The sequence below is a fragment of the Thalassophryne amazonica genome, chromosome 3 (assembly GCF_902500255.1).
Source record: "Thalassophryne amazonica chromosome 3, fThaAma1.1, whole genome shotgun sequence".
Taxonomy (NCBI): Eukaryota; Metazoa; Chordata; class Actinopteri; order Batrachoidiformes; family Batrachoididae; genus Thalassophryne; species Thalassophryne amazonica.
The window spans coordinates 59,387,921-59,410,561 of record NC_047105.1 but is presented as its reverse complement, the minus strand read 5'-3'; the positions used below and the strand labels follow the sequence as shown (position 1 = coordinate 59,410,561).

The window sequence follows — 22,641 nt, the reverse complement described above, 5'->3', positions numbered from 1 at the left end:
AGAGACACAAGGGGAGGGGTGGTAGAAACCTTGGTAGGGGAGGCGTGCGTCATGCAGATGAGTTCATATCAGTTACTGAAGTTATATCAGAACCTGAATATATAGACCTTTGTTGGGTGATATCGACATTGTCAAACTCCTCTGTCCAGTGACCTCATGCGCCCATAAGGCAAGTGTCTCTTGATCACAAAGAGTGAGGAACCAGACACATGAACGTCACCATCGAGATAAGTGAATGTCTCCACAAGTTCCATACTTTGACCGCACACATGTACACTTCTGATGGCTGAGTCCAGGAAGCTATTGAAAGCCTGGATCTTAGCATTGATCCAGGACAATTGCAAAGACAGACATGACACATGTCATGAACTGCTTGGGACTCCGGCAAGGACAGTCGCATTCCTCCCTCTCCTCTCCTCCTTTCTGTTCTCTGTCTCTGTGCCAACCTTCAAAAGTCCCAGCTTCACTAGACTGTGAATTCTTCAAATTAAGATTTGGATTAACCATGGAATTGATTAGTTGGTCTCTCAATGCTATTGACACCATTTTTTCCGATAAAGAAATCAGGGCTGGGGGACCCTGTGTGCCCTGATGGAACCTACCCAGCGGGCTATGCTGTCCACGCCTGAGAGAATGGAGTGTGACATGCTTGGCTCCACTCTCTGTGGAAGCCGTTGAGGATTTATTTCTATTCGCTTTTATGGTGGGAGATTTGGTGCTGATTGGTTTGTTCGCTGCCCTGACCCACAGGAATATTAGCAAGACGGCTGCTTCCAGAATCTCGTCTCCTCATCTGTCCCTCATGATTAATCAGTTGGGCAATGCTGTGAAATCTCAGACTGTGTGAACTCTTGAACTCAAATGCAAAATGGATACCATCTGGAGCATATCGCAGCATTGCAAGGGAATGTGCTGCTGAGGACCGGAGAATATTCTTCATAAATTTGGACTCTAGAAGGTCAGAGGTGCAGTAAATGGAATTCTGTATCTCTCCACCTAACATCAACATGGCAGCCGTATCAGCTCCTGAAGGCCAAATACCCTGCTCTTCCCCCAGAAGGATCTATGGCCTTGGTAAAGGAATTTGGCTCCCCCTTCTCATCTATCTACCTCCTCCTCCAGCCTGCTGTTGCCTAGCAATGTCAGACTTTACACACACAGACAGAAACTGACAGAAATTGAACTCATCTGCAGATGACACATGTCTCCCTCATTCCATCCCTATTACCCCCCCCATGTCTCTCTACTCCCCTCACCCTGGCTTCCTCCCTGCCACCCTGGAGGCAGCGCTTTTTTTAATGCTGCAGCCTTCAACTCCAAGTTGGGCAGCGCGGGCCCCTCCTGCTGCAGCCTTCACCCACTTGCCTCAATTCGGATGACGGACTGCTTCAGGTTTAGTGCACATAAACAATGTCACATGTATATGTGTTTTAATTCTGATGTGTGCCATTATTATGGTAAACAAGTAATAATTATGGAGTAATTGCTGGATCTTGTCTGAGGTAATTGGAGTGTAAATGTAATTTTGTTGTTGTTGCACTCGTGTAATGACAATGTCAATAAATCTCATCTAATCTAATCATGTGTTCCTCAAATACAGTATCTATAAAGCAAAAAGAAATCCAGCATGATCATATGGACTCAGTGACAAGGCCTAAAGACAAAGTCAAGACAATTGGTAAGGCAATGGTCAATTATTTATTTATTTATTTTTATTCAGCCAAACATTCATTTGCCACTTCAAAATGAATTCAAATGACAGAGATGAAAGCAATATGGTTGATATTATGCAATGAAAATGAAACAACATACTTGTACAACATCTCTCATCACTGTCTAATATGGAAAATGTTCGTTCATGTCCTTTTATTAACGCGAAAGATGTAAAAACTGTTCAGTATTACAGTGTTTTTCCTCAGAGACTGTTCTCATACTAGTATAGAAGAAGTGAGGAACCAGGACAAGACAAAGCCACCCATTGTCACTTTCATTGAAAGGCAAGTGAAAACTGTAACTAACTCAGTTTTTGGAATATTCAGGATGTTCCATCCCTGTCAGTAAATGCCCATGTAAGCAAAACCACATCACTACCTAGTTCTAGAACAAAAAGAACTAGGTTTGGTGCCGGTGTGAGTACTGTGGAAAATAAAACTCAGCCTGAAGATACAGGAAGGAAGAAATGTTTTGGCTTAAGAGCGGTCTCTGCTGATTTCTATCCTCAATTGGGAAAAAAATGTTCCAAAATAAGAAGATAATCTTCTTAGAAGAAAATGATTAATATTGCTTGTATAGTGGACACAGCAGCAAAGACAGCAGAAAACAACTTACATGTCGAAGATGTAGCCTAAAATATCTGACCCTATTCCATTTTCTTTCAAAGTAAAAAAACAAAAAACAACAACAACAACAAAAAAAAACTGAGCAAACAGAAAGGACATGTGACAGATCAGATGACGACACTCTGGTTTTGAGAGATCTTTCCGATGCTGGTGATCATAGCGGTGTAAGTTAAAGTAGGTAAACGACATAAGATTCTGTTACATGCTTTCATGGATTAATGGTGTATGGGAGTATTATGTCCACCCTAATAAGACAGAAGGCACATATATGTAGTATTCTGGGAAAAGGCGTCATTATGCAAATAAGAAGAAGTGCTTTGATTTTGAAGAAAAGCTTCAGAATCCACTCCCTGCTGAGTATACTGGTTTTATGAATGACACTGTTGGCAAGGGTTCGGCTGAGAGGGTTCCTAATGAGGATTTGGAACATAATCATGAAAAAATTTGGTATATCCCGAATGAGTAAAGTGTTTGTTTCCAATGAGTGTCCCTTTTACAAGGGCCAGACCGTATTGGTTACTGACTGGAGTAGTATCTAGATTTAGGAAAGAACCCGTGGCAATCGCAGCAGATACTGATTCTATGCTTTACTAGGTGAAGGCATGTATGAAGACACTGATGTGCGAGGTTTCTCTAGAGGTCTGAAGGGGATTTAAATTGAAATTTGGTCCATTTAAGAATGATGGTCCATGTCTTCGGTGTAATATAGTCTCTCACCTGCTTTGATGTGCAGAGGATAATAAAGAGCAGTTCAGCCAGGACACAATCTGTAATGTCCAACATCACTTTTATGATGATGACTGTTTTGTTTGTACGCTCAGAGGAGGAGGCAGTGTTTTTTTTTCAATATCATGGCCTTGTTATTTAATGTGGACTAGATTGTAATACCTCAAAACCACTAATGATTTCCTAGTTATTTTTTGTAAAGGAAAGAGGCAGAGAGGGTGACCATATTAGTATTAATACCTCTGCCAACAAAGTTGGAAAAGGTAATGTTTTGACCCGTTTGTTTATCTGTCTGCTTGTTTGTTTATGACCAGCCTGGAGCCCACAATTTTTCATATAGCATTATGAATTTTTTTTACTGAAGATTCATATCCTGATAGACAAGAATTGATTATATATGCAAGGTCAAAGGGCAAAGTCAGGAAAATCTTGGAAATTTAGAAAAATCCCTATCTTTTACATTGAACAAATTTTCTAAAATTTACACCTCTGTCAAAAAAAATCAAATTTCTTTCATATTTGAAGGTGTTATGTAGAATGGTATCCTTTATCAACATACAAAGCTTGATCTGGATCTGATGATGATAGACTTTGTGACCATTTAAATTGAACACTGAAAACCCCATTTAATGTATATTTTACATTGTATCTTAACCAAACTCACCCCAATCACTTTTATATTTGAAAGTGAGGTCCAGACTGGCACTCACTATTACCTGACAAAGTTTGATCCTGATCTGATCTGGATTGCGGATTTTATGGACATTTAATTTAATACTGAAAAGCCCATTTGGTGGACATTTTGCATTATATCTCAATCAAAAGTGCCTCAATCACTCATTTTTCTGTTATGGATTTACCTACACCACCAAAATTGGATGGAGGTTCCAATTTTATGCCTGTTTGTTTATCTTCCAGCTACCAGTCAGAAACCAAGTGCCAAATCGTGTATAGCAGAGATAACCAATGTTCTGTGAAAATTATCTGAAAAAGAATTCAGAAACCAAAAAAGCTAAAGAAAAAAAAAAACCCCTGACAACACCACAAAAAACTTTGATTCAAGTGCATGAAGTAAATACAAATTCCTGACATTTGATCACATCTAAATTAAACTAATGAAAAGCCACTTCTAACAGGACTTTGACCTTGAAATTTTTTTTCCAGGTAAAATTTTGTGGAATTGGAAACTAGTGTTGGAGGAGGTTTGCGCTCTGCTCGTGTTTGTACTGTAGTTATTATTATTATTTTATCATTATTTGGGCAGTACGGTTGGCTTAGCGGTTAGCACTGCTGCCTCACAGCAAGAAGGTCATGAGGTCGATTCCCACCTGTGGCATTTCTGTGTGGAGTTTGCATGTTCACCCCGTGTCTGTGTGGGTTCCCTCCGGGTGATCCGGCTTCCTCCCACATCCAGAGACATGCAGGTTAGGTGGACTGGAAACTTTAAATTGACCGTAGGTATGAATGTGTTTGTCTGTCTGTATGTGGCGTTGTGACAGACTGGCGTCTTGTCCATCATGTAGCACAATTGGCACGCCTGTTGTTTTCCTGTGTGGTTGCCAACCAGGATGCAGGGTGATTCTGTAATGTGGAGATGCAGCAACACATGGCACCAGCGCCTGCTCCCAGACTGTGACCTGTTGCTCTTCAACTGTATAATCATGCCCTCTCCACTCCCATTAAATAAAATTTGGAAAATCATTGCCGTTCACGTTTGTTTTTATGGTGGTGGAGTTTGTGGCCGTTTTTAGCACAAGCGTGACATTTCTTAGTTATTTTTAATAAACAGTCTCTGTTGGAAATGGTGGAGAACGACGCGCTCTTCCTCTACTGATCCCACAGAAAATAACTCTCCCTTGATGACAGATGTCCCTGTGGGTTTGCAGAATTGTGTTCGCTGGTGTTACGTCACCCGGATGATTAACAAGTGCACCATGTTCCTCTCCAGAGCTGCTGGCTTTCTGCCAGCAGTGGGCCAGCTTCTGACTGGAATTCACCCAGTGTGGAAAGCAGTGAGTGAAAAACATCTCACGTCACATCACCTTCTGGGTTCCACTGATGATCACAAATTGTTCTCATAACAATTATTTTAAAGTTAGGAATCTTTGTTTTCTTTTAATAGAAATAAAGAACAAATTATGAACAGTAGCTGAAGTGGTAAAACATTACACATGGACATGTACCACTTTGGGCACTTCAAGGTAGGCTTTGCTGTGCAGAACATCTGGATCATATACTAACTTTTTAGAGTAATTTTCTGAATCCATATGAGACCTGCTTACACATTTTAAAACGGTTTTGGTTTTTGGTGATTTTACCCTCTTCCTGTACAGTGGGGTGAGGCAACCCTTCAGGCCAACACATTTCAAAATGCTTACTGGATATGGACAACGTGTGTGTGTGTGTATGTGGTGTGTGTGTGTGTGTGTGTGTGGTGTGTGTGTGTGTGTGTGTGTGTGTGTGTGTGTGTGTGTGTGTGTGTGTGTGTGTGTGAGAGCTGGGGGAGGGGGTGGGGTTCCTAATGTGTGATCAGCTAGTCAATGTTATGTGTCGGACGCAGCCCGGAGAACCGACCAGCGTTTGAAGGACCCAGTATAAAATAAGCAGAGCACGGTACAAAGGATAACAGAATTTAATGAACATAACAGTGCTGTGATAAATATAAAAGTGCGCGGTCTGGCGTGGTGGATTGCGGTGCGCTCCCAGCAGCGCTAACGGTCTGGAGCCAGAACCAATTCGGACCCAAGGACCCCGCCGACACCCCCCAGGTGGCTGCGACAAACCGAGTCTGTGAAAGAAGGAATCATTATGTGAGTCCACACTCAACACACAGAGAGAACGCTCAAAGGTGCACAAACAGCAAACACTTCCTGGCTTGGTTACTAATCAGCTTCCCATCCTGCAGGCATAGAACATCCAGTTCACAAAACTCCACTGCAGTGGAAGCTGATTTAAACGACCAACATACAGCTCAATATAATAAAGGTGTGAGGGACACCACATTTACTGACTGTATAAATGTTAGTCACAAAATCTAACGTACCTCAGGAAGTGTGCTGACGAGCGTGAGACCTCACCCCCTCCTCTTTCACAGACCATGCATCAAACCTGGACGTTCTCTGCATCCACTGATGATGAGATGGCTCTTGAGACGACGATCTCACCCGTCTGGTCACAAGGTCGAGTCTCTGGCAAATACACACTGTGTACTCCAGTCTTAAATGCCACCATGTTCCAATCCATGTAGATGCACCACAGCTGTGAGTCCTGACGAGCCGCAGGTGATCAGCCTCAGGTGATCAGGGTGAGGTCCTGATAAACTCAGCTACACAGCCACTCAGTCCCAATGCAAGCCACCTGGAAGGAAAAACAAAAGACAGAAACAAAAGGCAGCCAGGCCCCCCAGCCATACAACAGTCAAGTTGTAATAATGTGCGTGTTCTCAAATTTGATTTAGTACAACTACATTATCATATTTGTTTTCAGCTATTCCCAGTTGCTCGGGGCACCGCGGCAAATCCCCGTAGAGATATGCAATTGGATTTGCCATTTTATGCCAGATGCATATTAAAACATTGTTGGGAATTAGCAGGGGTGGTGGCCAAGTAGTTAATGCACTTGGTTTCAGTGCAGATGGTTCCCCGGTTCAAATCCTGCTCCTGCCACATTTCTCCATGCAATATGGAGTTGCATCAGGAAGGGTATCTGGCATAAAACGTGTGCCAATTCAACATGCAAATCCACTTTGGTTTTGCTGTGGTGACCCCGAGTGCAAAACAAGGGAGCAGCCGAAGGGACTTACTATATTGTTGGGAAGTAGTAAAATAAATACATCATTAATCACACATAAAGGTATATACTTTTTATTCCAGACAAATCACATAGAGTAGATTTTTACATTGAAGGAGGACATTGTTAGTTGCTGTTTATAACAGCTACAAGTCGACTCATATTTCGCAAAACTATGGAACGTGCACACAAAATGCACAAACTTCATTCTTCACATACTTTATTGTGCACCTGAAGGGTAGAGTTGTATTTGGCAAAGTTTATGTAGCACAAGCATGCAACCAAATCACATTCTCAAAAGTTTTTTTTTTAGTACACTGGCTTAGAATAAAGACCTCATTCACATGTACTTATATAACTGCACCCCACAGTTCACCCCCCCCCCCCCCCCCCAAAAAAAAAAGGTTTGGGTGGGTATATCAAGCTGTGTATCTCATGTTTCTATGGCAGGACAAGGAACGGTCTTTACATTTCATTTTTTTAAGGAAGTAAAAGTGAAATAACCATCTTGTGAGTCTGTGGCATAATAGATATATAACCTGCGGTATGAACAAACAAAACAGTACAAATACTTTAGCGCAATCTCTGTGCTATAAAATAATATCCTTGCCAAATGTTGGGTGAGCTCTGCTACCCGTGGCTCCTCTGTGGCTACAGCCCTGCAACAGGAAAGAAAGTACAAAAGACACACAGAAAGAGAGAAAAAGAAATGATAGAGACAGAAAATAAGAAATCAATAACAACAACAGAGGCAAAAAAGGAGAGTTTGATTTTTTAAAGTAATTTCATTACATAAACTGTTTTCTAGTACTCTTTTACAAAATAGTAACATTGTCTGCACTCTGCATAGAGCTTGACAGGAAAAATATAATGTAATGCTAAAATACCCTCGGCCGTATGAGCATAAAAATAGGAAACAGAATGTGACCTTTTGACCCCTTAAAATAGGTCAAAATTAGCCATCTTTGAACGTGGTCTAAGGTCTATGTCCCAAGAATGCTCCCTGTGAATTTGAAGACCCTGGTAGTAATAGAACTGGACTTACGAGTATGCTGAGCACAGACAGATGGACAGAAAGACAGACACAAAGTCTTTGCAATACCCGATGGCCTTATTTTGTCCTCAGGTAAAAATGCGAATGACTGGTGAGTGAGTGAGTTAGTCCATCCTAGCCAGCTGGTGTAGACAGTAACTCAAAAACAATGAATGGTATCTTGTGATTCACTGATTCTTACCCGAACGATGGTGAAACAGAGACCATAGTGTTTGGACATTCTGGCATGCCGAATGTTGTACCATCAAACTTTGTTGTTCTGGCTAATTCTTTAAATGAGCTGTTAAGAATTTGGGAGTGATATCTGACAGCTGTTTGAGGCTCGATCAACAGATAAATGCTGTTGTCAAAGCAAGTTTTTTCAAAGTTACATCTTCTGGCTAAAATACGAGCCCTCGTAAAATCCTTTTCTCAGTACACATGATCTTGAGACGGCCATTTACCTTGTAATCTTGTGTGCCAATGAGTAAACGTGTCGTAAACTGTGCGTAAACTATGTGTAAACTGTGTGAGCTGGTGTGCCAGTGTGCAAATAAAAAAAAAAATGTTCAAAATTTCTGGCACGCATAAATTTCATGCCACTTGCGTGAGCTAGTCATGACCACTGCGCAACCAATTCGGAAACACTGTGTGTCGCTGCATGTCATTGTGCACAGGGCGTTGCGCAGTTTGCACATAGGGCCTCGTGCAGTTTGTGCATAATTTACACACTTCTATTAGTGCAGCAGAAAACAGAACATTTACAGAGGAATCCTTTAAATAGTGATGCAAGCACCAAATTTGTCACAAATACTCCTTAGACATTACTCTTTTGAAAAAACAGAGTGTCCACTTGAATTTTCAATAGGCGGCCAGGTAGGTCAATGAAGATTTACACAGGGGTCAAAATTTAAAAATGCTCTAATTATTTTGAAAGGTATTCCATATTATGTGTCTGATCATAAAGATTCGAAAAAGGTATAGTTTGTACTATCTGTGACTGAATTCTATGAAGTTATGGGCTAAAAAAAAAAATAGCAAAAATGGCGAGAAAGGTCAATATCAGTTTGTACAGGGGTCAAAAGTTAAAGTTGCTCCAATTTTGGTAAAAAGTGATGCAAATTATTGGCTGAGCAAATAGAGTTTTAAATGGGAACATACCATGTGTCATGCTTAGTGATCATAAAATGGTATCATATGTTGCTAACATACGTGGTCTATTAGAAAAGAAACCGACCTTTTTATTTTTTTCAAAAACTATATGGATTTGAATCACGTGCAATTACATCAGACAAGCTTGAACCCTCGTGGGCATGCGTGAGTTTTTTCCCGCCTGTCGGTTGCGTCATTTGCCTGTGGGCAGGCTTTGAGTGAGGAGTGGTCCACCCCTCCCGTCTATTTTTTCATTGTTCAGGAATGGCTCAGAGACTGCTGCTTTGCTTGATCAAAATTTTTTCAGAAACTGTAAGGCACATCCGAGTGGACACCATTCGAGAAATTCAGCTGGTTTTCGGTGAAAATTTTAAGGGTTGATGAGAGATTATGGAGTGTTACTGTGGCTTTAAGGACAACCCACGGAGCTGGAGGGCGTGCCGCGCTCCGAGCTGCCATTGTCAGCCTGTTTCGAGCTGAAAACTTCCAAATTTAAGCCTCTGTTGACCCAGGACATCGTGAGAGAACAGAGAAGTTTCAGAAGAGGTCGGGATCAGCAGTTTATCCGGACATTCCACTGTTAAAGGAGATTTTGTAATGAAAGACGTGCGGATGGATTCGCGCGTCGGCAGGCAGCCGCTCATGGCCCGGTGCCACAGAGAAACAACTCCGTGTTGATAACCATTCGTAAAATTCAGGCGGCTTTCGATGGTTTTCAGTCGAGTGAGTATCCGAGAAACTGTTTAACAGCTGGGCATGTTCAAACTTGTCCCGTAACGCTTCCAACGGAGGTGGAACAATGTTAACAATGTTAAACAATGTAAAACAATGTTAACCACAACCCCTCACCCATAACCACAACCATTACAAGGCTGTGCTATGTATGAATTGAATTTGGAATTATTACGGCTAGCCACTTTGATTTCTGAAATTATGGTAAGACCCTTAGACCCCTGAGGGTTAAATTCCGATGGGAATAAATAGAAAGAAACACGAAGAAACAAGAGCCAGACAAAATGAAAATAAACCAAAAAAAGCGTGACAGAACGACATCCAGGCAAAAATAATGTAAAATTAAACCAATCAATCAGCAACAACAAAAATACAGAAAGCTACACAGAATTAAAGAAAAGAACAATATTTAAGAGAAAATGAACAAAAAAAACAAAACGAAAATACAGCAAGACAAACATAGAAAAAGGAGAGAAAAATAAACCAGGAAGTGAAGAAAGACATAAGAGCTCATGTTTGTTATCAGTTTCTTAAATGGAACCTTCAAATAAGTGTTCGGTAGCGGTTAGAGTTAAAAAAAAAAGAAAGAAAAGTGAATAAATAAAAGGTGGTGTTTCGTGGTTATGGGAGCAGTAGGTCTTTAATTTGGGACGGTCACCTGCCGGCGGATCTCCGTGTTGTTGTGGAAGGGGACGCGGCGGTACAGTGTGTTCCGGCTCGGCACGGAACGGGTTACAGGTCAGGGTGTCTGTTGGAACACAGTGTTCTCAGCAGCAGCGACGGCGGCAGCGAAGCTACAGTACAGCCGGAACATTGTGTTACTTTGTGGCTGCTTTCCAAGACCTGCCCCGAATTTTACACTAAATCTCCTCCCACAACTCTGTGTGTGTGTGTGTGTGTGTGTGTGTGTGTGTGTGGTGTGTGTGTGTGTGTGCGTGTGTGTGTGTGTGTGTGTGTGTGTGTGTGTGTGTGAGAGAGGGAGAGAGTCAGTGTCTCTCTGCCACCCGTGTCTTTGTGAAGTCCATGTGGTTACTACACACCGGCAGCGTCAGCACACATCGTGGAGCGAGACAAAAACAACCACATGCTCAGGAACATCGAGTTCTGCGGAGGATACACGAGTGGGCCACGGTCCACAGTGACGTCACAGAGGAGAAGAATTCAAGACAATGTAAGTAAAGTCACCGCAACATATGGCTTTTTTTTCCAAAATGTTTAACGTTAATGATTTGCTCTGTAAAATATGTGATGTCAACCGTCAGTAGATTTTAAGATTACAGGTTGCACAGATACAACAAATATATTTAATTGATGATAATTATATAGGCTGTAACCAGTTTATTTTCTTTTTCATTCGTAAAAGATTACCAAATCAAAATAATGTATTATTTTCTGTTGATTAACTGAGCTATCGTAAAAAATTACATTACCAAATTAGCTGTGACGTTCACTTGAGTGCAGTTCAAATGTATTCAATTTAAAATAACTTGAGAAGCTTTAACTGGTTAAACGTTTACATAAAAAAAAAAAAAGACTAAATAAAGGTAAAACCCTATCAAATCAATGTAATTAATGATTATTTTAATCCTATAGGACTCATCAAACTTGAGCATTTTAATTGAAGAGCTCAAAGTGATGTCCAGTGTACAGGAAAACAAACGCCCCAGAAGCTGTAACCAGTCAGATTACTACATTACGAAATAAACTGCATCATAATGCTTTTTTTCCCCTCCAAAGGACTTCACAGTGATGTTATAAGCCTGCATCTCTAACCTGTGGACCATCACCTCTCTAAAATAGGTAAACATTATGAAATCAAAGTAGTTGATTCTTATTTTTCTGTCAGTGAGTAATCAATTAATCAACAAATCATAAACACTGATTCAAAATTACTGTTTAAATTCAACAGCTCAATGCGATGCCCAAATACAAATATTACATTTTTCATACAACTGAGACAATGAACAGTTGAGCAGCTGTAACAAACATTTACATTAAAAAATGTTAAAACCTATCAAATCAAAGTAACTGATGATTGTTTTTCTGCTGATGTTTAATAAAATTTCAAAATCTTCAATGATTAAAAACTGAGAATGAAAAACTGAAAAGCAATTGTTTTGCATTTTTAAATTAATTGATTATCAAAATAGCCGGTAATTATTTTTCTGCTGATGAATAACTGCCAAATTGTTTAACCTTTCTTAAAAATGACTAATGTGATGTTCAAATGACTGTCAGGCAAAGTTATTCTAATTATAGTGACCTAAAAAATAGGAAACAAAAAACAGTATACACTCATTTGGGACTGTCCACGTAGTCAACCTTTCAAAAATTAAAAAAATAGCCAGTGATAGTAATAGTTCTTCCTTTATCTCTTCACATTATTGATTGATTATTATTTTTTCCAACTATTATTCAGCCAAGTAAATGACACTGGGCTTCACTTGGCCACACCAAAGCACTGTGGGACAATAAAACAAAAGAGTAAAGTGGCAAAAATGGCTGCTGGAGAGGTTTATTTGTGCTGGGCCTAAAAAGACACTAGACATAACGTAAGAAAGTCTCCCGTCTTCACATAAATACATAAGTAAGTGAATACATAGAGTCCTGGTGCAGGTGCGTAACAGCTAATCATTAAATACAATGGTGATCTTTGCGTCTGCTCCTGGCTGAGTCCAGTGAAAACAGCTTTAACATGGATATGGTGATAATTTGGATATGGATATGGTGATAATTTTGGTGGGGTACACAAGGACAGGGCAGGGTGTCTCAGTGTCCTGCAAAATAAGGACTGATAAGATTGGCAGTGTGTGGGTGTGAATGCAGCACTGGCATTAGTTTCCTCTGGAGGTGGATGAGGACATTGGTTTACATCCAGAATCCCTTCAGGGTGAGGTGTAGCTTCATAAATCACAGATTGTACATTCTTTGTTTTGTTTTGTTTGAAATATAACATTAGCACCAGTTTATGAGCTGATTATAATTCATTTTGGACTTAAGTATAACCGTGCTGGTACATAACGGTGTATAATGGGGGAGTCTGACGATTTTAAATGAGTGTGTTTCAAATGTGTATTTAGATGTGGTTTGGAGACTTGGCCGACTGACTCTGACACAAGTTGAGGCAAAGTGAGATGAATCATCTCTCTCAGCTTTAAGGAGACATACATAATGAAAAGACATAATGAAATCAAACAACATTTCATTGCGACCTGACTCCGGATAAGGCAGAAGAAAATGGATGGATGGACGTATACATATAATGAAATCAAACAACATGTTTTCTCTCATTCTGTTGAGGGGTTCTGAACCATTTTTGTTGCTTGAAAAAAAAATTGAAATTACTCTCAAATTACAGAAAGCAGTCTGCATCATCAAATGCAAAGAAATGTCAGAGTGCAAAACTTTAATTATGTGTTACATCAACATCTTCGTCAAGTGACGTGTATGAAAGCAGCTGAATGGGTCAAAGCTTTTCCCAAACAGTCCCAGCATATTGTTGCATTTGTCCATTTAGTCGTAGGTTTAATGCTAAAATGATGATTGATCAAAAATAATAATAATAAATAAATAATAATAAAAAAAAAAAAATCAAAGAAAGTTTTTTTTTATATATATATATTTGATTAATTCAAACTAATGCAAGCGTTTGACTATTTCTGGTTTGTTAAATGTGAAGACGTGCAGCTTTTTCCTCACATGTTCATGAATCAGCAGTGACATGGATTCTACAAAAGTACACGGTGTCCATGAATATGATCTTTACGTCACTGTGTTCTGAGCCGGCATTCCTCTGCACAGTATCACAGTTACAACGGTATACAACTGCGTCTGTAAAGATTTTCAAGTGTATTGTTGGATCTGAGTCTTTAAGAAATAATTTTTCTCTCTGAAAGGAAAGAAAATGAGCAATGAATACCTTTTACTGTAATAATCTAAATGTTCTTCAAAAACAGGTCACCTGTTTTGCACAAATGCTTATGATCTACAAATACAAATGTTTGATCATTCAGAATAATTTAGATCTGCTTTTCTATGTCCTAAAACGTAAGTTGGTTGTGACTGAAGGTGTGTGATGTTGTTGAACACCAACTGCACTGCCACTGGGGAACCGTGAATAGAGGGAACACTATGTTCAGACACACACACACACACACACACACACACACACACACACACACACACACACACACACACACACACACACACACACCACACACACACACACACAAACAGAAGGGCTTCCGAAGTGAAATGCATCATATTTAAAACGGTGGCATCAAAGAAAATGAGGCACTTTTTGAAAGCAATTTTTTTTTTGGTGCAGAGTGACACAAAATGAATTAGACAGTTTCAGTCAGTTATGTTTTTTTTCAACATATGTGCAAAGAAACACATGCTGCCATGGCATGAGCATGCATATTTCCTAAGATCTTGCCAACAACAAGAATATTTAAAATGTATTCCTTCATTGATTATGCAGCAACCTTGACTGAGCTCGCTGCCAAGTTGATGCTTTAGTTGATTTAGGTCAAGCTGCTCTGCTCATTGTCAATCATTACTTTAGTTAGCAAAGCAGAATATTTACAAATGGTCATCATCACAAACTTAGACGTCCACAAGAGCTGATGGGAAACTTCTAGAATTCCCATGTGTGGTTTATACTGTTTTCCTCTCCTAAAAAAAGTAAAGTTTGATGCTGGGACACCGTCCCATTGGAAATGCTAAATGGCTGTGATGTTGTCAGCTTTGGTTTTAGAGTGTTTTCAGTTAGTACTTTTCAGAACAGATAAAGTCTTAATTTTTTGGCAAATAGTTTAGTAGTCATTATAGCACTGCATTCTAGGCCCTTTTTCTCTGACACTGTGGTCAAAACTCAAGGCCGTTTTGTAAGACAGCTGTGCCATGACAGTGTACATTGTAAATTCTGCAGTTTTGCAAATTTTGAACAATTGGACATGGCTAGTTTCTGTGAAGATGTTGGTTGCAGAAATATGGTACACAGATACAACGGAAAATCCTGAGCAGCTGGTCTGCTCTGTGTAAGCCTGATCTTGTCAGATCTCAGAAGCTAAGCAGTGTGGGATCTGGTTAGCACTTGGATGGGAGACGCTGGGGAGTACGGGAAGCGGCCGATTTTACGACAACCAGTTAACTTATAAAAACTATAAAAACTGCACTTCTTTATTAAAATGACTACAAATAAGATAAGGGTGAAGAATTTTCAACTTGCCTGAGAGAAACGACGGCAGAAAAAAGTGCTCCGCTCGCTTCCACACTTGCAGTGGCCATTTGCAAAGCACTGTGTGTGCAATCCAACCTCTGGTGGTGGGCTACCTGATTGGTCTGTTGAGGCCATCAACGCTCAGTGATTGGTCTGGTCTGTTGAGCACTCAACTTGCTTAACGTCACTCAGCCATTGGTACGTTGAGCGCTCGACGTGCTTAATGTCGCTCAACCATTGGTCAACATAGGTACCGGATTGCTCAACCACTTGGGAACACCAGGGGCTGTGTGCTTCTCTAGGTAAAACTGGAGTTGCATCAGGAAGGGCATCCATCGTAAAACCTGTGCCAAATACCAATGCGAATCTGGTTGTATCTGCTGTGGTGACCCCGAACATATGGGAGCAGCTGTAAGGGCGATGACAATACAATGGAAAGTCCTGCTTTTTTTGTTGGTAGTTGTTACAAATGAACAAAACAGATAAAGTTTAGATGCAACCGTTCACATTATACAGCTAGATTCATATATTGTTGGCAGGGGAGAATAAGGAGAAGAATTCTAGGGGTCTGTGATTGACATGGGCCCAGAGAAGCTCCTAATACAATTATAATACTGACAAAATCATATGGGGTGGCCCAGGAAGATTTCTTTTAATGGGGCCCAAAATCCCTGGCAGCACCCCTGATTGTTGGTCAAAAAACAATCATACCAGTTTTTAAAGCAGAGGCAGGTATAGACCACAACTTCAGTTGTGGTAATTCTGTTAGGGTAAATCATTTACGCAATTGAAAGTTGAATTGTAATATAAACAGGAACATCAGGTTCTGACTGTTACATAAAAGGTCGACATTTTAACAGTTTCTTTTCTCCCCTAACATCAGCTTATAAAACAAGCAACAAGTGACAACATTTTGAAATGATTTTTTTTTTTTTTTTTTGCTTGAATATGTTTTTAAAAGACACTTGATGGTCAATTTTGTTCTCCTCTTGCATGTTGTATTTTCTCATATGATCATTATGTCACGATTTTACACAAAAGTGCTAAGCTTTGAGCTGACGATACAAGGAAATCAGGAATATTGTTTGCTAACACAGTTTGACAGCTTTTAATTTTTTCCACAGTTGTGGTCAGAAGTGTACATACTCGTGCTTTAATGATGTATTTTAATTGTTTGTTTGCCAGGGTGGAATGGCTGTACAGCATGCATCATTAATTATTTAAACAACAAGAATTGGTGTACAAATATGCTTTTATTTGGGATCTTCTCTAAGCCACACAGGGTCAAAATTATACATACAGTCTCAAATAAATACATTCACTCTCAGTAATATTTGGTTAAATGTCCCTGAGTAAGCTGCACCTCGATCAGACACTTTTGATAGTCATCAACATGCTTGTGGCATAATTCTGGCAGGCTGTTTGGCCACTCTTCTTGGCAGAAATCATAAACTTCTTTTAAACTGATTGGTTTTGTGGCATGGACCCATCATTTAAATGTAATCCACAAATTTTCAATAGGTTTGAGGTTGGGGCTTTGGGAAGCTTAATGCTAGCCTGCTTTATCCAACCCACAACCTTCCAAAGGGACGTGCCTGGCACACCTCTCCAGCGAGGCGTCCAGGGGGCATCCGGAAAAGATGCCCGAGCCACCTCAGATGGCTCCTTTCGACGTGGAGGAGCAGTGGCTCGACTCCTAGCTCCTCCCGAGTGACCGAGCTCCTCACCTTATCTCTAAGGGAGCGCCCAGCCACCCTGCGGAGGAAACTCATCTCGGCCGCTTGTACTTGCGATCTCGTTGTTTCAGTCATGAGCCAAATCTCACGACCATAGGTGAGGGTTGGAACGTAGATCGATCGGTAAATCGAGAGCTTTGCCCCCCTGCTCAGCTCTCTCTTCACCACGACGGTCCGATACAGCGACCGCGTCACTGCAGATGCTGCACCGATCCGTCTGTCGATCTCACGCTCCATCCTTCCCTCACTCATGAACAAGACCCGAGATACTTAAACTCCTCCACTTGAGGCAAGGACACTCCACCGACCTGAAGAGGGCAAGGCACCTTTTTCCGGTCGAGAACCATGGCCTCGGATTTGGAGGTGCTGATTTTCATCCCAGACGCTTCACACTCGGCTGCAAACTGCCCCAGTGCACGCTGAAGGTCCTGATTTGACAAAGCCAACAGAACCACATCGTCCGCAAACAGCAGAGATGAGATTCTGTGGTTCCCATACCGGACCTGTGCTTGAACATGGTGTTCGAGCACAAGTGTGCATTCCCAACTTGTTTAAATCCACAATTGTTCTTCTTCTTAGATCTTCACTGAGTTCCTTGGACTTTCTCATTCTTTTGAGTTAGTCCAGTGAGTGCTGTCAAACACAGCCTTTTTATGCTGGCAAAAAGAAACTACCAGTTGTCAGTTTTAATCACTAATGAGGAGTTAACAGGCCTTGGCATGTCACAATAAAAGACACCGTAGAACCTTTAGCAACACTTATTAAATGATTTAAGTGGATGCGTGTATATATTTGAGCCTGTATGTATAGTTTTGACCCTGTGTGGATTAGAGAAGATCCAAAATAAATTCAAACTTGTACACCCAATTCTTGTTTTTTTTGGAGTCATTGATGATGTATGTTGTACAGTCATAAAAAGCAACAGTTCAAAGTCGTCATTAAAAGCCCAAAATTACCATAATGGTCACGCCCATGACGAGTCTATGTAAAGGTTCGACCTCAACTGCAAATTATATTCATCCAGTACTAAGAGTATTCTCCAGGACAGACAAAACGCCTGCAAACATGTGCACTAATGCTGCAACAATGACAGATTTTTATTTGTACAACAGAAGCAACATACTTATGTTTGTCAATTATGTACAAGTTTTTTTTCTCTCTTTTAAATAATATTTTGTTGAGATTATAATGCAGAGCTAGGAGTTTATTTTTACATGAACATTGTGAAATCATGTGATTGATCATTTTTCTCCATAACTCTAAATAAACCACATGCCCTGATAAAATGGATGTCCTCCTTCCCGAGAAAGAAAAAGATAAAGAAAATAAAATGCTAACATATTTCATATTTAGCTGTTGTATCTCTCAAAAATATATTGACAAAAAAGCAAAGCCTACACTCTAAAAAATGAACTGCTGTCTGAACAAGAAAAAGTGATGTAACAATTTGCATAGAATTTCAGCTTAACTAACTTTATTTCAATTTAACTAGAGAAGTCTTGTGGCATTAACTCAGTTGAAAGTTGACATAACCAAGTTGAAATAACTTAAAAAAATATGCAATTGATGCAACATCTTGGGCTGGATCTAAATTGATGCAACATCTTGGGCTGGATCTAAATAAAATTTATAGTGTTTTTGTGCTTGTGTGGTTGGCATTACAAGACAAAGTGTATTGGGCATTTGTGAATGTATGTAATTTGAGTGTTGCTGTAGTAAATTATAGAGATGTTTACTGTGCACCTAGAGATGTTCACTCTTCATTTTCTTTCACAATTGTGAAATGGCGTTTTGAAATGCTGCCCCCCAAAACCCCAATACAAAAACCCTTACTACAGTAAGATTTATAATAATAATTTATATAATAATTTTCTTTGTTGTTGTACATACATAGAACAAAATTTGTTTTCTGTATTTAACCCATCCTAATTACAGTTAGACACAATGGTAAATGGACTGCATTTATATAGAGCTTTTCCATCTGCATCCGACGCTCAAAGCGCTTTAAAGTAATGCCTCACATTCACCCTGATGTGATGCTGCTGCCATACAAGTTACTCACTACACACCGGGAGCAACTAGGGGATTAAGGACCTTGCCCAAGGGCACTTTGTGATTTTACAGGTCAGGCTGAGATTTGAACCAACAATCCAACCACTAGGAGCAGTGGGCAGCCACAGTCCGGCACCCGGGGACCAACTTGTCTTGTTCAGGGGCAGAGATAGGAGCAGACCCCAAATAAGCATCTTTTTTTTTATGACTGTCATTTTTTAATTTTCTTCCAATAAACAGATAACATCAAGAACAACAAGAAATACAGAATACTTTCTTTCCTAATATAGAACAAAATCCCCCCGTCCCACCCACCACCACACGGGTCATCTTATCCACAAAAAGAAAGAGGAAAAAAAAAAGGATAAACCGTAAACAAAAGGTGGCTGTGAATTACTCAATCAAATCTGAAAAACAATCCACCAGAATAGGTCTGTAATGTCACTCCAAATAACAAAATTAAAAATACTTTTTTTTTTGTTACAATAAGAGTGCCCCAGTCAAAACAGAAAACAAAGGAGGGCAAGGAGTAACATTCTCATAAGCAGCATATCTCCCTCCTTTTCATAACTGTTCCATCGTATCCATTTTTTCCTTTCTTCCCCTTCTTTTTCCCTTCCCCCATGCTTTTCTTTATTTTTTCCCCTTTCTTTTTTATTACTTTGGGACCGATATAGCGTCAAGGTACCTGCTCCACTTCATAAGGTACTTGTCTGTTCTGTCCTGCATCCTGTAAGACATCCTTTCATATGCAGCTGTTTGCCTAATTCAGTCACCCAGTCTTGAAAGGGAGGTTCTCAATTTATTTTCATTTATATAGCGCCTTATCACAACAGAGTTGCCTCAAAGCGCTTCTCCATGTTTCTTCCAATTCCTGAGAATAATCTGTCATCTGATTATGATAGCCTTTTGCATCCAGGATTGTAGTGGCTGAGGGAAAATGGACAGCACTTTACTGTCTCCCAATAAATATTTGGGGCAAAGTAAAAAAAAAAAAAAAGTTAGCACTTTGACAATATAGCTGTGAAACTTTAACCAGTATTGATTAATCTTAGAGCAGGACCACAACACATGAACCATTGTAGCTTCTTCCACTTCACATTTCCAACACTCATCTGAATCTTTAAACCAAGTCTAAACAGCCTGTTTGGGGTCCAATAAAATCGGTGCAGAATCTTGAATTGAATAAGCCTAACCCTTACGTCTCATGGCATTGTTCGGGAGTTTCCACGGACCTTATCCCATTCCTTCTTATCATATGTCACCCCCAAGTCTCTTTCCCAGGACAGTCTCAAGACTGATATTCCCATCTCTCCCTCACATTCCATCAGCATCCTATAATACTTAGCTGCTTCATGACCTTAACCCAGTACCCGAAGGATCTTTTCCAGCTTGTCTACTGATTTCGGGGGATCTAAACTCGACCCAAAATTCCGCTGTAGTACATGGCGACGTGAAGATATCTCCAGAATTGAGTCTTTGGTAGATTGTATTCTTGTCTAAGGTCCTCAAATGTTTTAAATATGTTTATACTGTAAAACATACCAGGATACCTTTTTCTACTCAGTCCTTCCAGATGAATGCTTTTTTGTTAATGTTTAACTTAGGGTTTAGCCAAATACTAGCGGTGTTCATAGTATGTATCCTGAGATAGTAATAACAATTGTTCAGCACTTTTTTTGTGGATAAGAGATGTGGGCCCTTGCATGGCAGCACCCTCACATCAGGCTGAATGTGAGGCATTGATGTGTAAAGCGCTTTGAGCGTCTGATACAGATGAAAAAGCACTATATAAATGCAGTGCACAGTCCAGTCCACTAGCAGCTTTGTTCAAATGAGGGTTGAAATCTATCAACCTTGAGATCCTTTTCCATATCCGTTGAAGATGATATATGATTGGATGGGTCCTGTTATGTTTAGTTACTTTAGTGGACAGACAGTGCAGAACAGGGAGGGGGGCTGACACCAACTGCTCTATACTGTACCATTGAGGGGCTCCCTCTGTAGGTAAAGCCCAGTGTGCCAAGTGCCTTAAATTAAATGTGTAATAATAATATTGTAAATTTGGAAGTCCTAATCTTAATCTGTTGATTGGTCTTTGTAATTTTTTTCATATTCATTCACGCTCGTTTCCCATTCCACAGAAATCCTTTAAATATATTATTAAGATGTTTGAAGTAACTGTCTGGGATGTTTAATGGCAGAGAGTGAAGCAGATAATTAATCCTGGGGATGCAGCTCATTTTTACAACATTAACTTTTCCCCATAAAGACAGATACAGTGATGACCACTGTTTCACATCATTCTCTAGTCCCTGTATCGAAGGTTCAAAGTTCACCTTGATAATCTCCTCTGGTTTAGGGACAAAAAAAAAAAAAAAACCCAGATATTTTAGCCCCTGCTTAGGCCATCTAAAACCTCCAGCTTGAAAGAGTGTGGATGTGCAAAACCTGGTTAACGGAACTGCTTTGGATTTGTCCCAGTTGACCTTATATCCCAAGACATTTGAAAAGATAATAATTGTATTCAACAATGAGGGTATTGATACTGCAGGGTCTCATGCCAGTAACAATATATCATCTGCGAACATCATTAATTTATGTATAGAACCATTATATACAACTCCCGGAAAATTATCATCCCCCGTTACTGCCCCTGCCAAGGGTTCCATCACCAGGCAAAACAGGAGAGGGCTAAGAGGTGAACCCTGACATGTACCCCTCCTCAATCCAAAATATGAAGAGATGTATCTGTTATTCTGTACTGCTGCTTCTGGCCCACTATATAACAGGCATATCCACTTTATAAAAATTTTGCCAAAACCAAGAATTTCTAAAGTTCTGAACAGAAATCCCCATTCTACCCTATCAAACACCTTTTCAGCATCAAAGGATAAAGCAGCAATTGGCAAAGTAGAATCGAAGACTGCCAACATTATATTAATAAAACGTCTAATATTGTCTGCAGAACTGCATCTCTGAATGAACCCCACCTGATCTTTGTGTACCACAGAGGTCATTACCTTTTCCAGTCTATTTGCATGTACTTTAGACAGAATTTTTGCATCTAATGGAATAAGGGAAATCGGACAATAATTCTTGCAGCAGCAATGATCTTTTTCCTTTTTAAGAACTAGTGTTATCAAAGCTTTTGATACAGTAGCTGGCAATTTCCCCTTTGCAAATGCTTCATTATGCATACTAAGTAGCAGCGGTGTCAATTCAGTGGCATAACATTTAAAAAATTCAGCTGTGAATCCTTCTGGTCCTGGGGCCTTTCCAGTTGGTGCACAGTAAAATCACCAGTGTTAAATTAACACTGACAGTGAACATATGGACCATATGTACGCTGTCAGTGTCAATTTAACACTGTCAGTGTTTTACACTGGTGATTTTACTGTGTAGACCTTTAACTACCACATCAGTTTCTTCCTTAGTTATTGGCCTGTCACGGTCCATCCTTTGTGATTTGGATAGTTTAGGTAGATTCAGTCCTTGAAAGAACATATTTGTATCCTTTTCATTACTCTGTGTGTCTGCTGAAAATAAATTCACATTGAAGTCTCTAAACATATGGTTAATATCTATTGTTTTAGTTTTCAATTCCCTCTTTTCTGATCTAACTGCTGAATAGATGACATCTCTTTCTGTTTTAAACAGTTTGCCAATAATTTGCCTGCTTTGTCGCCAGATTCAAAATGTTTTTGTCTCATTCTAAAAAGCGAAAATGTCACTTTCTCTGACAGTATACAATTATGATCATATTCAAGTTGTGTGAGAGCTCTTAAATCCTCTAGTTGAAATTGAATTTATCTTTTAATTTGGCCTCACATTTCTTGATCTTGTCTTCAATCTCAG

At 39.9% G+C, this 22,641-nt stretch overlaps 1 protein-coding gene across 1 annotated transcript in view; it reads left to right on the top strand.

The window, feature by feature from the left end:
* The first annotated feature begins 10,744 nt into the window (after window positions 1–10,744).
* LOC117506793 (peptidyl-prolyl cis-trans isomerase FKBP5-like) overlaps window positions 10,745–22,641 on the top strand; it is a 65,659-nt gene continuing 53,762 nt past the window's right edge. Inside the window, exon 1 of the mRNA XM_034166417.1 lies at window positions 10,745–10,942. Coding sequence (XP_034022308.1) covers window positions 10,795–10,942 — 148 coding nt within the window. The 5' untranslated portion in view covers window positions 10,745–10,794. The remainder of the gene's footprint in view (window positions 10,943–22,641) is intronic.